This window comes from Salvelinus fontinalis, chromosome 5 (genome assembly GCF_029448725.1).
Source record: "Salvelinus fontinalis isolate EN_2023a chromosome 5, ASM2944872v1, whole genome shotgun sequence".
Taxonomy (NCBI): domain Eukaryota; kingdom Metazoa; phylum Chordata; class Actinopteri; order Salmoniformes; family Salmonidae; genus Salvelinus; species Salvelinus fontinalis.
In genome coordinates, this window is record NC_074669.1 from 25,238,036 (window position 1) to 25,250,523 (window position 12,488).

The window sequence follows — 12,488 nt, forward strand, 5'->3', positions numbered from 1 at the left end:
GTTTGATTTGAAAAGAGCGTGCATCGCTCACCGGTTTTGCCCGGTCACGTGTTGGGCCATAGTTCGGTTCAACCCGAGGCAGCTTAATCGAACTCTCCCATTGATATACGTAGGTACTTTTCCTAGCCAATGAACCTTAGCGGTGGGATGGCCTGGTTTGGAATTTTGACCTCTCACGTTCATCCAAAGGAGGGTCCAAATTCTTTGTCTTCAGATTTCCTACATGACACCAGAGACATCCTATTATGAAGGAGTAGGGGTGCGGCTACTAGGTTCCTCGTCCACCCAAATCATCTGTGGGCATTGGTTATGTTGACATGTCCCGCCTACTGGCCGGTCTGCGGACTTCACACAGGCAGTTGTGTGTTTCATAAAAATGCACTCTGATGCGGCAAGTAAGTAGCTATAGTAGTGGCTTTTGGTGTGTTTAGGCTCCACGTATTGATAATTTACGTAACAGCGACCGGATCTATTGCATATATCTGTTTATATTTAGATTTAGCTGTTTATCGAGTGTCTAATAGAGGTATGTGCAGACTATCTGTCTATTGCCATTCTCTTTGTATTTCCAAGTGTTGTCTTGGGGCGCAACAAAGGGACTGTACTGTGTTATTGCTGAATGTACGCACTTTTTGTTGACTTGTTGTTAGGACAACTAACGTTGCAAAGGCTACTATTCGGTTGAATACATCAGCTAAATATGTCATTATTGTCGACCTATTATACTGCTATTTTGTCGCTTATTTAAGGACGGGAATGAAGTGCTACTGCAAAGCAACTTACACTTGGAACAGTGTTGTGTAGGCTAAATAGGTCAGTTTTCCAGTCAACTGCGGAAAATTACAGAGGATGAAAATTGTGACGCAGTTCTGTAAAATATATTTCTATGCTTGCTGCAATAGAGCTGGCCGACTGCGCGTCATATACTTTAACTGTTGCAAGAGAACCATAAGATACTTGCATGCACTATTCCATAGGATGTAACATTTTTGTATCGATATAATATGCATTCATCAGTTGGGGTGAGTGTCAGGAGAGGGGTGCAGAATGAAATGTTAATTTCTGAGGGTGGGAATTGTAGTCTAATTCCACTCCCCATTGATCAAGATCTTAGAGCTTTGATCCAGGAAATGGACTACAACAACCATAATGTCTCCCTCTACTCTCCAGATACTTTGTAAACTCTGTGCAAGTTGTGTCTGTATTGCTATTTTAAGTAGTCTATTCAGTTAGCGCTATCATGAGGTTCGGGCCTTTCGTTGATCTAGGCGTGTGAGCGTTTTGACTATAGAAACGGATTTAAAGCGAAAATGACACTTCGTGAGCGCAGATGAGGAGATTGCATGTTTTATTGGAAAGGCCATGTCGGCGTGGTGTTTAATCATAATCGACCACTCTACTTTTTTGTCTGGCATTCTGTGAACCCTGTTACATTTGAATACAATCCTCATCTGTCAATCCTGCTCATGATCTGACTGTAGACTACTGTATTCTAATGTATCTACGTAGCTACAGTCCTTCATACCTCTTTCTGGTTCGTATTAGGCCCACTGAACGATTATAACGGCTCAGCATAAAAATGCACATTTTATTGTCAATCCCATCACGATGAAAGGCATTGATTATGTGCAGTTATGGCTGTTTGACATCACTATTTAGTCATCCCAACTATTTTGATGCAAATTGTGAAGGTGATTAAGATGGTTGTACATGCATACCTTCTCATTCCTATTGGCTGAATGCAAAGATGTGACCCCTATGACAGAGGGAGGAGCATGGTGATGTAGGCAGGCTGTGGGTAGCAGATGGTGAGTTCGCCCAGCTATCAGTGCCCCGGGAAACCTATGTTTCTCTGAGAAGCAGATCATTGTTTAATATTGCCTACTGTTGCGTGTCTGTTCCATATCTAATGTATGTAATGTAGTGGTGTTACATTTAGAGATGTGCTGAAATGTACTTTTCCCCCTTTAGATTTTCAGCTGAACTCCCATTTTTCTACACTGGCCAGCATCCACAAAATCTACCACACCCTGCACAGGCTGGTAAAAGCATTTTGCCCTCATACCAATATGTGTTTTTCATGTGACATATGAGTACCAGCCACCTGTTCCAACAGTTTACTTTATGGAGTTACTCTGGCAAAACGCTAAGAATTTGATCATGGACATTTACCCCTATCTACAAATGAATCCTAGTTATTAATGAGTTATAGACATGGATAGATTTTTCTATTCCTGGATGGATACTTAAAAGGGGATTAATTCATCCTTCCTCTCATCCTATTTCTCTCCTCCCGCTCTCTGAAATAATAACTGCATCTCTAAAGGTTACAAGCTTGAGGAAATGAGAGAGCAAGCCTCCCCTCACACCCTACCCCTGCTCACTGCATGTGAACGTGTGTGTGTGTGTGTGTGTGTGTGTGTGTGTGTGTGTGTGTCTCTTGGTGGGGGTTGCCTAATATAGTTCCATTTATCTCTCCACTCAGAACCTGACGGAGGACGTTGGACAGGACGGTCACTCCACAGGTACCGACCCTGCCTGCACCTTAATGCACACCCACATGACACTTACTAGCTACGTTTCCATCCAATTGGCGGCAGGTTTTAACACAATATTAGCATTTTCCCACCACAGATGTGTTTCCATCTAATTGATTAAAGGCTGTGCGTGATGACGTAGTGCACATGAAAATAACTTTTGCTGTTAAATTCCCATGTACCAAAAGAAAAAGACAAGTTAAATGGGTTTCTATTAAATTTTAAACCCTACTGATGGTTTTGTCACAATCCTTTTGGTTATATAGCGAATGTTCCCACTCTGGCCTTGGCAAGTTCGTTATAGCCAACAGCTCACAGATACAGTGCAGGTATAGCCTACATGATGAGATTATTATGGACAAAAAGAGCAAGATTATATTTATTTGTCAAATGGCAGTGAAGCATTAATCATCATGTCACCAGAATAAGACCTTCCATATTTATTGAAAGGAGCATCAAGCTCATCATCGTGCTCTTTCATCAACCTGTGAAGTTCATCATAACTTATTTCATCTGTAGCCTAATAAACTGCATGCTGCTTGGAGGACCACACAACATATCATCACGTGACTCTCAAGTTTACTTCGATGTGATGGTTATTTGCACCTATAGGCATTTCCACCGCCATTTCTCACATAATACATTTTACCGACGCTAAAAGATCCCATCTTGTCTAGCGTGTTTTTTTTTGTTGACATTTGGAAAGTTTGCCGACAAAATTTGCTGTTTCCATCACGGCCTGTCAAAACATTTTCTATCTGACATGTATTTACTGGCATAAAAAGGTTGGATGGATACCTGGTTGCTGTTCTCTATATCTCTCTCCTCACTCTCTATCTCTCTCCTATTGTGTTTCTCTCAGCCTGCCGCTCCAGAGCCATGCCTCCTAGGAAAAAGAGGAGACCCACTACTGGAGATGATCTGTCAGCTAAGAAGAGTCGCCAGGACAGGTACTACCAACCTGGTACACCAACGAACGCATCCGTTAGATCAGGTCTTACACAATAAGAGGAATTATATCCAACAGTCTTATTCAGATTCACTAATCACTCGTGGACAGGCTACGTAACATCTGTCAAAAGACTGGGATGACTAACACCTCGATCACACCGACCGACAGTCATTGCATTTTGGTACACCAGAAGTACATTCATTTCCAATGGAACGCTGTGTTTGCCTTGCAGCATTCCCTTGCGGAGGCAGTTGCGGTGCGTTCTGTGTGGTCTATATATCCAACGTATGCATCAAATTGTATGCGTCGGCTTGACAGAAATAGTAGCAAAAGGTGAATGTTGAACTTTTGTTGCACACATATCCAGTAAACATTTTTGGATTACATAATAAAAATGCTGTGTCATTTAATTACGCAGCGTTGACGCAAAGACGCTGTCAGTCTGATCGAGGCATAGCGAGTAACAGTTATTCATGTGCGCAGGTTTTTCGTCACTGGCTATTTGAACAAGTCTTGATTTAGCGGGTGTGCGTGTCTTTTCGAATTTCACAAGAGGAGGGTACATTTGACCCCTAGCCTGGCATAGAGAGGCGGGTGGAGCTACCATCCTGCTTTTGCTCCTCAGTCTAGTATCTTTTTCTCATACATCTCCCCCCAGAACCTAATCCAGTATGTTACGCAATTGCGCACAATTTTTGTTCTGGATTTTCAACTGTTCACTGAAACGGTATACATGTGTGATGACACGTGATTTGTCTCCCCAGTGGATTTGCATACTTCATTGTCAGCTTAGAAATCCAAAAGAGCAGCAAGAGGAATTTCCATCACATAGCTCATCCAATAGTTATTTGTCAGGATTAACTTTTTTCTACATCGTAGTGTGTGATATGCTCCTAGACGGTAGGATTTTAGGTCACACAATGTATTCCCAGCACCCGCAGTAATGTGTGAAATATGCTGTGTGTGCAATGCCGTAGATTGTCTGAATGGTATTTTTCAAAATGCAGTGTTTTTAGAAAACATGAGGCACCACAAATCCGAGAGGAAGAGACCTTCTCCAGTAAAAGATGTCTGGAGTGGTTCTATGAGTACGCAGGTGAGACACAAGGTTTGTAAATATACATTTGCAATTCTCTATCAGTTTATATAAGCACACATAATGGTGTAAATACCTTTGTTACTCTTAGATTTGGGTTTTCATGTCATAGTTGAATTGTACTGTGTGAGAGCTGTGAATCGGGCATCATTGATTGCTTCATAAAGGATGTCTCTTGCTTGCTGAAATGATGTCATAGATTAATGTTTTGTGTTTGTCACCTGCAGGTGGGATAGGGTCATAGAGAATTGTTACGTATGTATGTACGCATTGTGATTGTAATTTTTGCTGTGATGATGTCAGAATACTTTGTTACCTCATTCTATGTCATAGAATTCTATGACATCATAACAATAGCGATTACAATCATAGTTTTCGTGATGTGATGTCATAATAGGGACTGCTTTGACCTCCGGATTATGACATCACACCATGTAAATATAATAGAATCTCTATGGTTGTGATGTCATAGCATTGTTGTGTCTGTGGCATACTATGCTGTCATAATATCAGAGCTTAATCCTATGTGTTTGTTTCTGGTAGGAGTGGATGATGTCATAAATAATGGCCCTGTATATATGTGTGTATCTTTGATAGGCTGTGATGATGTCGTGGGGCCAGAGGGAATGGAGAAGTTCTGTGAAGATATTGGAGTGGAACCAGAAAATGTAAGGATGGCTAGTCATGTCTATGTAGATGGGTGACATTTATAATCCATCCACATGTGCATGCACTTGGTTGTTATAGTTGGGTACAACTCCGTTATTCAGAGATGGCACAAAGATGAAAATGACTAATTGAAAAGTAAACATCTCAAGCATTTCATGGTGTTATAGCATGTGAGTGTATGCTGTTCTTTGTGAACAGGTGGTGATGCTGGTTTTGGCCTGGAAGCTAGATGCCCAGAGTATGGGCTACTTCACCCTACAGGAGTGGTTGAAAGGCATGGGCTCCCTGCAGTAAGTCTCTGCTCTCAGTTTGTGTGTTTTACTGTACGTGTGTTCTGTGTGTCTGTCCCTACAGTTTGTCCTTTTCTAGCTGTGCCATGTACAAAATGGTGCTGACCCCAGACTGGGTTTATAGTCTGCCTCTGTCTGTATAGTCTACTTTATAGTCAACAGTCTGTACTCTGTCAGCTGGGACTCTAGTCTGTCTCTAACTTGTCTCTCTGGCGTTGTCAGGTGTGACTCCACAGAGATGCTGAGGAACTCCCTGGACTACTTGAGGTCTGTCCTAAACGACACCACCAACTTTAAGCTCATTTACAGATACGCCTTCGATTTTGCTCGGGTGAGTGAGGCAAAGCCGCATCTGCAGTATTCTCACTAGATTTCCTCTCTGGGATATTTATTTTGACTGGTATATTTATTTGTTGATGTTTAGATTCAACACACGAAAGATGACAGACAAATGAAACTATTACCATTTGTAGAAATTAACACAAGGGTTAAGTGACGTCAGGTAGGAAAGTAAGTCTGTGCTGTCAGCTTTCAGCTTAGTTTTGAGTGTCATGATCATTTTCTTATTCGTCTTGCATGGCTGAAGCTCTCATGAGTACTGCTCTTTCTATTGAGTCAGTCATATTTGACCCCTGACTTCTGAGACATCTGTTAGGGCTTTATTCAATCTGTGAAGCTGAGGCGTTACAGACTCCGCAAAATACATTTAAAGGTAATTTCCGTTTGACCCGACATATACAGCGTTTACAGGGAAGGCAGTCTCCGCTAAAGCGGGAACATTGCCTTTAAATTTCCGTCACGCTGTAAAGCTGAATTTCCGTGATACTGATTGAATAGAGACCTTCATTTCTGATTTTGTAGGAAAAGGACCAGAGGAGTTTAGACCTGAACACAGCCAAGTGCATGCTGGGGCTTCTCCTGGGGAAGACGTGGCCACTGTTTCCTGTGTTCAATCAGTTTTTAGAGGTATGGTGTCTAACCTGTGTAACATTCAACTTGATATAGTACATACAACATTTGACACGGGTTTTGTCACTATGTATTGACTGCCTGTCCTGTCTGTCTGTCATTCAGCAATCCAAGTATAAGGTTATCAACAAAGACCAGTGGTGCAACGTTCTAGAGTTCAGCAGGACAATCAACCTAGACCTCAGTAACTATGACGAGGATGGAGCCTGTAAGTGGACACACACACACACACTAATACACAATCACTCATTCCCTAAGTGGTACAGGGGATCAGTGCTCTAACGTTATCCTTCTTTTCTCTCTTCTTTTGTCAGGGCCCGTTTTGTTGGATGAGTTTGTGGAATGGTACAAAGAAAGAGAGATGTCATAGCATTAGATACACTGCAACAAAACCACATTATAATACAACGACGATGACAAACGGCTATGAGAAAACTAAAAACAAACAATACAAAATGGGAGAGGTGCTTGTCAGTGATGACAGGTGGTGCATCCAGGTAATGATAGCGATATGGTTTGGGGGGGGGGGGAGTTTAGGTGCAAGCCGCTCTGGCGAGATTAGGATGTAGGTCACCATGGAGACACAAACCCTCTCCAGGTAATGATCCCTACCCATGTTACATTGTGGGTAATCACACGGCGAGCCCCAGTGGCGTTGCGCCCCCTCACTGTGATGTCATATTGCTGCGTGTTAGGATATCGTGTTCTCATGAGTGGCTAAATGGTTTTGTGTGTGCGAGAGATCCACTCTTGAGCCCTTTGCTCCCGTTAGGAGGAATTAAACCAACTAAATCCCTCCATTTTGAACGGTCGGTCTTAGTCTTAAAAACAAGGTCATTTTGACCCGGTCACATTTGAATATTACATATCTGTGCTTTGAACTTGATCTGTGCTTGTCTCTTTAAAACCTACAGAACCCATAATTTCTATCAGTTTTGTCCTGTTTGGTTTGAATTGGAATTCTTGAAGAAGCACACTGTCAAATGGCTGAGTGTTACAGTAGTTGGTCTTTTAGTCATGGTCATTAAAGCTGTTGTTACAGGTGGATGATGACACCTGTACAGTTTACTGTGATGAAGTCATTTGTGCCAGTGCTTTTTGAGCCCCTTTTTTTCCATCCTTAGTCTTACTGTGATACCAGCCTGTGCTAAAGCTTTGTAGCCCCCTGTGAAGGCTTCAGATTACCTCATACCACAACAACTAACCAATCAGCAGTGCTGCTTATTAACTCTTATTACAGTGCAGTGGTCAGTCGTTAGTGGACTGGCCAGCATCCATTGGTTATGTGACCAATCTATGTTTCTAAGCTGTAGGTTTTTAAGAGTTTTCTGTGCCTCTTTAACAATTTATAGAAGTCACTTTACTTGCTCCACACACACACACACAGTGGTCAGGGATACGTTCAGGATTAAATTAGACTGTTTGGCCTAAGTTGCAAGTTAAAATAGAAACGTACCTCTATTTTTTCTTCATATCTGGCATATTGCTTTGGTCTTGTCTTCTGTTATGTCCACTGATCATGTCCAGTTTCATCCATATTACTAACGAGCCTCTCTCTCCCCAGTACTGAGAGTGTTATAATTGGAAGACTGTTTAAGGCCTTTGAGGAATAGGTTGTGTAGGGTAGGCAGGCTGTACATTAAGGGGAAATCCAATCCCAGCATGCATGCATTGCCATGTATCATTCAAGAGGTCTCAAAACCATGGACACTGACGGGTTAGATTTAGAACCCGGTGGTGATGCAAAGGTGTTCTTTTTGCCTAGCGTAGGGCTAATGTTCTTGTAACACATGTAAACTTTTGTCTCTAGCTGTGATGTGACGCTCAATTGTCATGAGAGTGAAACTTTGCATGCATGCTCTCCATCAGAGCCATCTGCGAATGGATGAGATTTTTGAATACTTATTTTATTGTTGTTTTTGTACAGGAATTTGTGCAAGTGTTTTTGTGCTTCATTTGATATCCTTGGTCATGTTGTCTTAACGCTTTATGAAAACCATGACTGTGTATATTCAGAGCTGGAACACACATGCAACCTCATTTGGGGAAGAGGAGTTCCATCCTGCATTGCCCAACCACTCCCTTCTAACACACACACACACACACAAAGAACCACACTAGTCTTTCAAACAAATGGACATGAACTGAAATTAACGAAAGTTCGAGAAATTGGAGAAAGGAAACAAGTTTTGTGCAGTGTTGAAGGTGTGGTGTAAGAATGGTATCAGGTCATATGTCAATCATTTATTGGTCAAACCCAGTGGTGTCTGAACTAAAGCATGTACAGTAAATGGTTCAATTTCTGAAGTAATAAGAACACATGATAGCTTCACCTATCAGTTATCCATGATGCTTTGACTGTCAGTAATCAGTGTATTTGTGTATATTAGGTTTTGGTAGGAGATGGAGCTAGTTGCTAAACTGCTCACTAATCATTTGCACAAAGTCTAATTCTGATGGTATTCTACATTGGTATTGCAGGAGGAAGAACAACTTTGTCCTGACTGTATGTACAGTATGTATGTCTGTTTTCACTGTAACCTATCTCTACGTATAAATGGGTTTATTAACTTATTGTTGTCTTTCATTTTTGCTTTGCCATTTTCCTTTACAGAACGATTGTGAACAATTGTTGTCAAAGGATGTTTCATTCTGCGTTCCTAAATTGCACAGGATCATATTTGGTCCCTCTACTGTAGGCCTAATGTATTTTTGTTCTGACTATTGCATTATCACAGTAATAACTACATGTGCTGTGTGTGCACCTTATTATTCAGGTATCCATAGAACAACAGAGACAAAGGCATCACAAACACAGTATGGGTTACTTTCTTTACAGGGTTATTTATGATGCATACCAATGTGGTCTCAGAGCATTTCGTATGATATGTTATGAATTTCAATTCATACAACATGTTACGCATTTGCAAAACGTACGATATGTTAAGAATTCCAATTTGTTGTGGCTAACGTTAGCTAGGGGTGGCTAATGCTAATGTTAGTTGGATTAGGTTAGAGGGGTTAGCTAAAATGGTTAGGGGAAGAGTTGGCTAACATTTTAAGTAGTGGCTAATTGGCTAAAATGCTCAAGTTGTCCATGATGAGGTTCAAACACATAACCTTTGGGTTGCTAGGTGTTCACGTTCTATCCTTACCCATCTACCTGACCAACCACCCTCCGTTTGTACTCCCTGATGAAGGCCATGTAGCTGAAACACGTCAGATTTTAAAAAACTTTGTTTCTATTGAACATGCCATACAAATAAAGGCATTTTAATTAATTATATGAAGAGTGCCTTGGTCCTCCTTTCTTTTTGATGACCAATTCACCCCTTTTACCAAAGAGCACCTTATATCTACCAAAATGTACTATTGTGTCCTTTAGTAGCGCTTCCCTTCCTCCTCTTTCCACCCTCCTTTTGATTTAAGTAACCTATCTTATGTAAACATACCTAACATACACTACATGACCAAAAGTATGTGGACAGCTGCTTGTCGAACATCTCATTCTAAAATCATGGACATTAATGTGGAGTTGGTCCCCCCCTTTGGTGCTGTAACAGCCTCCATTCTTTTGGGAAGGCTTTCCACTAGATGTTGAAACATTGCTGCAGGGACTTGCTTCCATTCAGCCACAAGAACATTAGTGAGGTCGGGCACTAATGTTGGGCGATTAGGCCTGACTCGGAGTTGGGGTTCCAATTCATCCCAAAGGTGTTCGATGGAGTTGAGGTCAGGGCTCTGTGCAGGCCAGTCAAGTTCTTCCACACCAATCTTGACAAACCATTTCTGTATGGACCTCGCTTTGAGCACGGGGCCATTGTCATGCTGAAACAGGAAAGGGCCTTCCCCAAACTGTTGCCACAAAGTTGAAAGCACAACATTTTCTAGGTTATTGTATGCTGTAGCGTTAAGATTTCCCTTCACTGGAACAAAGGGGCCTAGGCCGAACCATGAAAAACAGCCACAGACCATCATTCCTCCTCCACCAAACTTTACAGTTGGCACTATGCATTGGGGCAGGTATTGTTCACCTGGCATCCGCCAAACCCAGATTCGTCCGTCAAACTGTCAGATGGTGAAGCGTGATTCATCACTCCAGAGAACACATTTTCACTGTTCCAGAGTCCAATGACGGCAAGCTTTACACCACTCCAGCCGACGCTTGGCATTGCGCTTGGTGATCTTAGGCGTGTGTGCGGCTGCTTGGCCATGGAAACCCATTTCATGAAGCTCCTGACAAACAGTAATTGTGCTGACGTTGCTTCCAGAGGCAGTTTGGAACTCGGTAGTGAGTGTTGCAACCGAGGTACGCGCTTCTTCACTCGGGTCCCGTTCGGTGAACGTACTGACTTGTTGGAAAGGTGGCATTAGAATGACGGTGCCACGTTGAAAGTCACTGAGCTCTTCAGTAAGGCCATTTTACTGCCAATGTTTGTCTATGGAGATTGCATGGCGGTCTGCTCGATTTTATTCACCTGTCAGCAATGGATGTGACTGAAATAGCTGAAAACATGGTTCCAGGGGCAGTATTGAGTAGCTTGGATGAAAAGGTGCCCAGAGTAAACTGCCTGCTCCTCAGTCCCAGTTGCTAATATATGTATATTATTATTAGTATTGGATAGAAAACACTCGGAAGTTTCTAAAACTGTTTGAATGATGTCTGTGAGTATAACAGAACTCATATGGCAGGCAAAAACCCGAGAAAGAAATCCAACCAGGAAGTGGGAAATCTGAGTTTTGTAGGTTTTCAACTCATCGCCTATCGAATACACAGTGGGATATGGGTCAGTTTGCAATTACTACGGCTTCCACTAGATGTCAACAGTCTTTAGAACCTTGTCTGATGCTATTGTGAAGTGGGGCCGAAGGAGAGGGGAATGAGTAAGGTCTGCCATGAGCTGACCATGCGCGTTCATGTGAGAGCGAGCTCTGTTCTATCCCATTTCTGAAGACAAAGGAATTCTCCGGTTGGAACATTATTGAAGATTTATGTTAAAAACATCCTAAAGATTGATTCAATACATCGTTTGACATGTTTCTACTGACTGTTACGAAACTTTTTGACATTTCGTCTGCTTTTAGTGAAGCGCTTCGTGACTTTGGATTTGTTTATCAAACGCGCTAACAAAAGTAGCTATTTGGACATAAATTATGGACATTACCGAACAAAACAAACATTTCTGGTGGAAGTGGGAGTCCTGGGAGTACATTCCGACGAAGATCAGCAAAGGTAAGTGAAGATTTATAATGCTGTTCATGACTTTTGTTGACTCTACAATTTAGCGGGTAACTGTATGACTTGCTTTTGTGGCTGAATGCTGTTCTCCGATGATTGAATATTATGCTTTTGCCGTAAAGCTTTTTTGAAATTTGACACAGCGGTTGCATTAAGAACAAGTTTATCTTTAATTCTATGTAAAACATGTATCTTTCATCAAAGTTTATGATGAGTATTTCTGTTATTTGATGTGGCTCTGCAATTTCTCCGGATATTCTGGAGGCACTTCTGAATATGGCGCCAATGTAAACTGTGGTTTTTGGATATAAATATGAACTTTATCGAACAAAACATATATGTATTGTGTAACATAAAGCCCTATGAGTGTCATCTGATGAAGATCATCAAAGGTTAGTGTTTCATTCTATCTCTATTTCTGCTTTTTGTGACTCCTGTCTTTGGCTGGAAAAATGGCTGTGTTTTCTGTGATTTGGTGGTGACCTAACATAATCGTTTGTGGTGCTTTCGCTGTAAAGCCTTTTTGAAATCGGACACTGTAGTGGGATTAACAAGAAGTGTATCTTTAAAATGGTGTGAAATACTTGTATGCTTGAGGAATTTTAATTATGAGATTTCTGTTGTTTGAATTTGGCGCCCTGCACTTTCACTGGCTGTTGTCATATCGACCCCGTTAACCGGATTGCAGCCCTAAGAAGTTTTAAGGGGTGTCCACATACTTTTTTATATATAGTGT

The 12,488-nt window shown here is 41.6% G+C and overlaps 1 protein-coding gene across 4 annotated transcripts; it reads left to right on the plus strand.

Moving 5' to 3' along the window:
- Window positions 1-289: 289 nt before the first annotated feature.
- LOC129855382 (DCN1-like protein 4) lies at window positions 290-9,087 on the plus strand. 4 transcript variants are annotated; one of them, XM_055922995.1, is made up of 11 exons: window positions 290-395; window positions 1,972-2,042; window positions 2,486-2,525; window positions 3,400-3,487; window positions 4,497-4,597; window positions 5,183-5,253; window positions 5,453-5,544; window positions 5,767-5,875; window positions 6,406-6,510; window positions 6,619-6,721; window positions 6,828-9,087. In XM_055922995.1, exons 1-11 carry the CDS (start codon window positions 377-379, stop codon window positions 6,881-6,883), a joined length of 855 nt encoding a protein of 284 aa, XP_055778970.1. In that variant the 5' UTR covers window positions 290-376; the 3' UTR covers window positions 6,884-9,087. The 4 variants fall into 4 exon arrangements, with proteins under 4 accessions (XP_055778970.1, XP_055778971.1, XP_055778973.1 ...); XM_055922996.1 differs by having other exon boundaries at window positions 4,497-4,585; XM_055922998.1 differs by lacking the exon at window positions 290-395 and adding an exon at window positions 425-526.
- Window positions 9,088-12,488: the final 3,401 nt, after the last annotated feature.

What these genes read in the sequence shown, in the direction of transcription:
- LOC129855382 (XM_055922995.1), top strand. An exon ending in AAGAAGAGTCGCCAGGACAG is followed by an intron (nt 3,488 to 4,496) that starts GTACTACCAACC and finishes TTCAAAATGCAG; the next exon opens with TGTTTTTAGAAAACATGAGG. An exon ending in GTACGCAGGTGAGACACAAG is followed by an intron (nt 4,598 to 5,182) that starts GTTTGTAAATAT and finishes TATCTTTGATAG; the next exon opens with GCTGTGATGATGTCGTGGGG.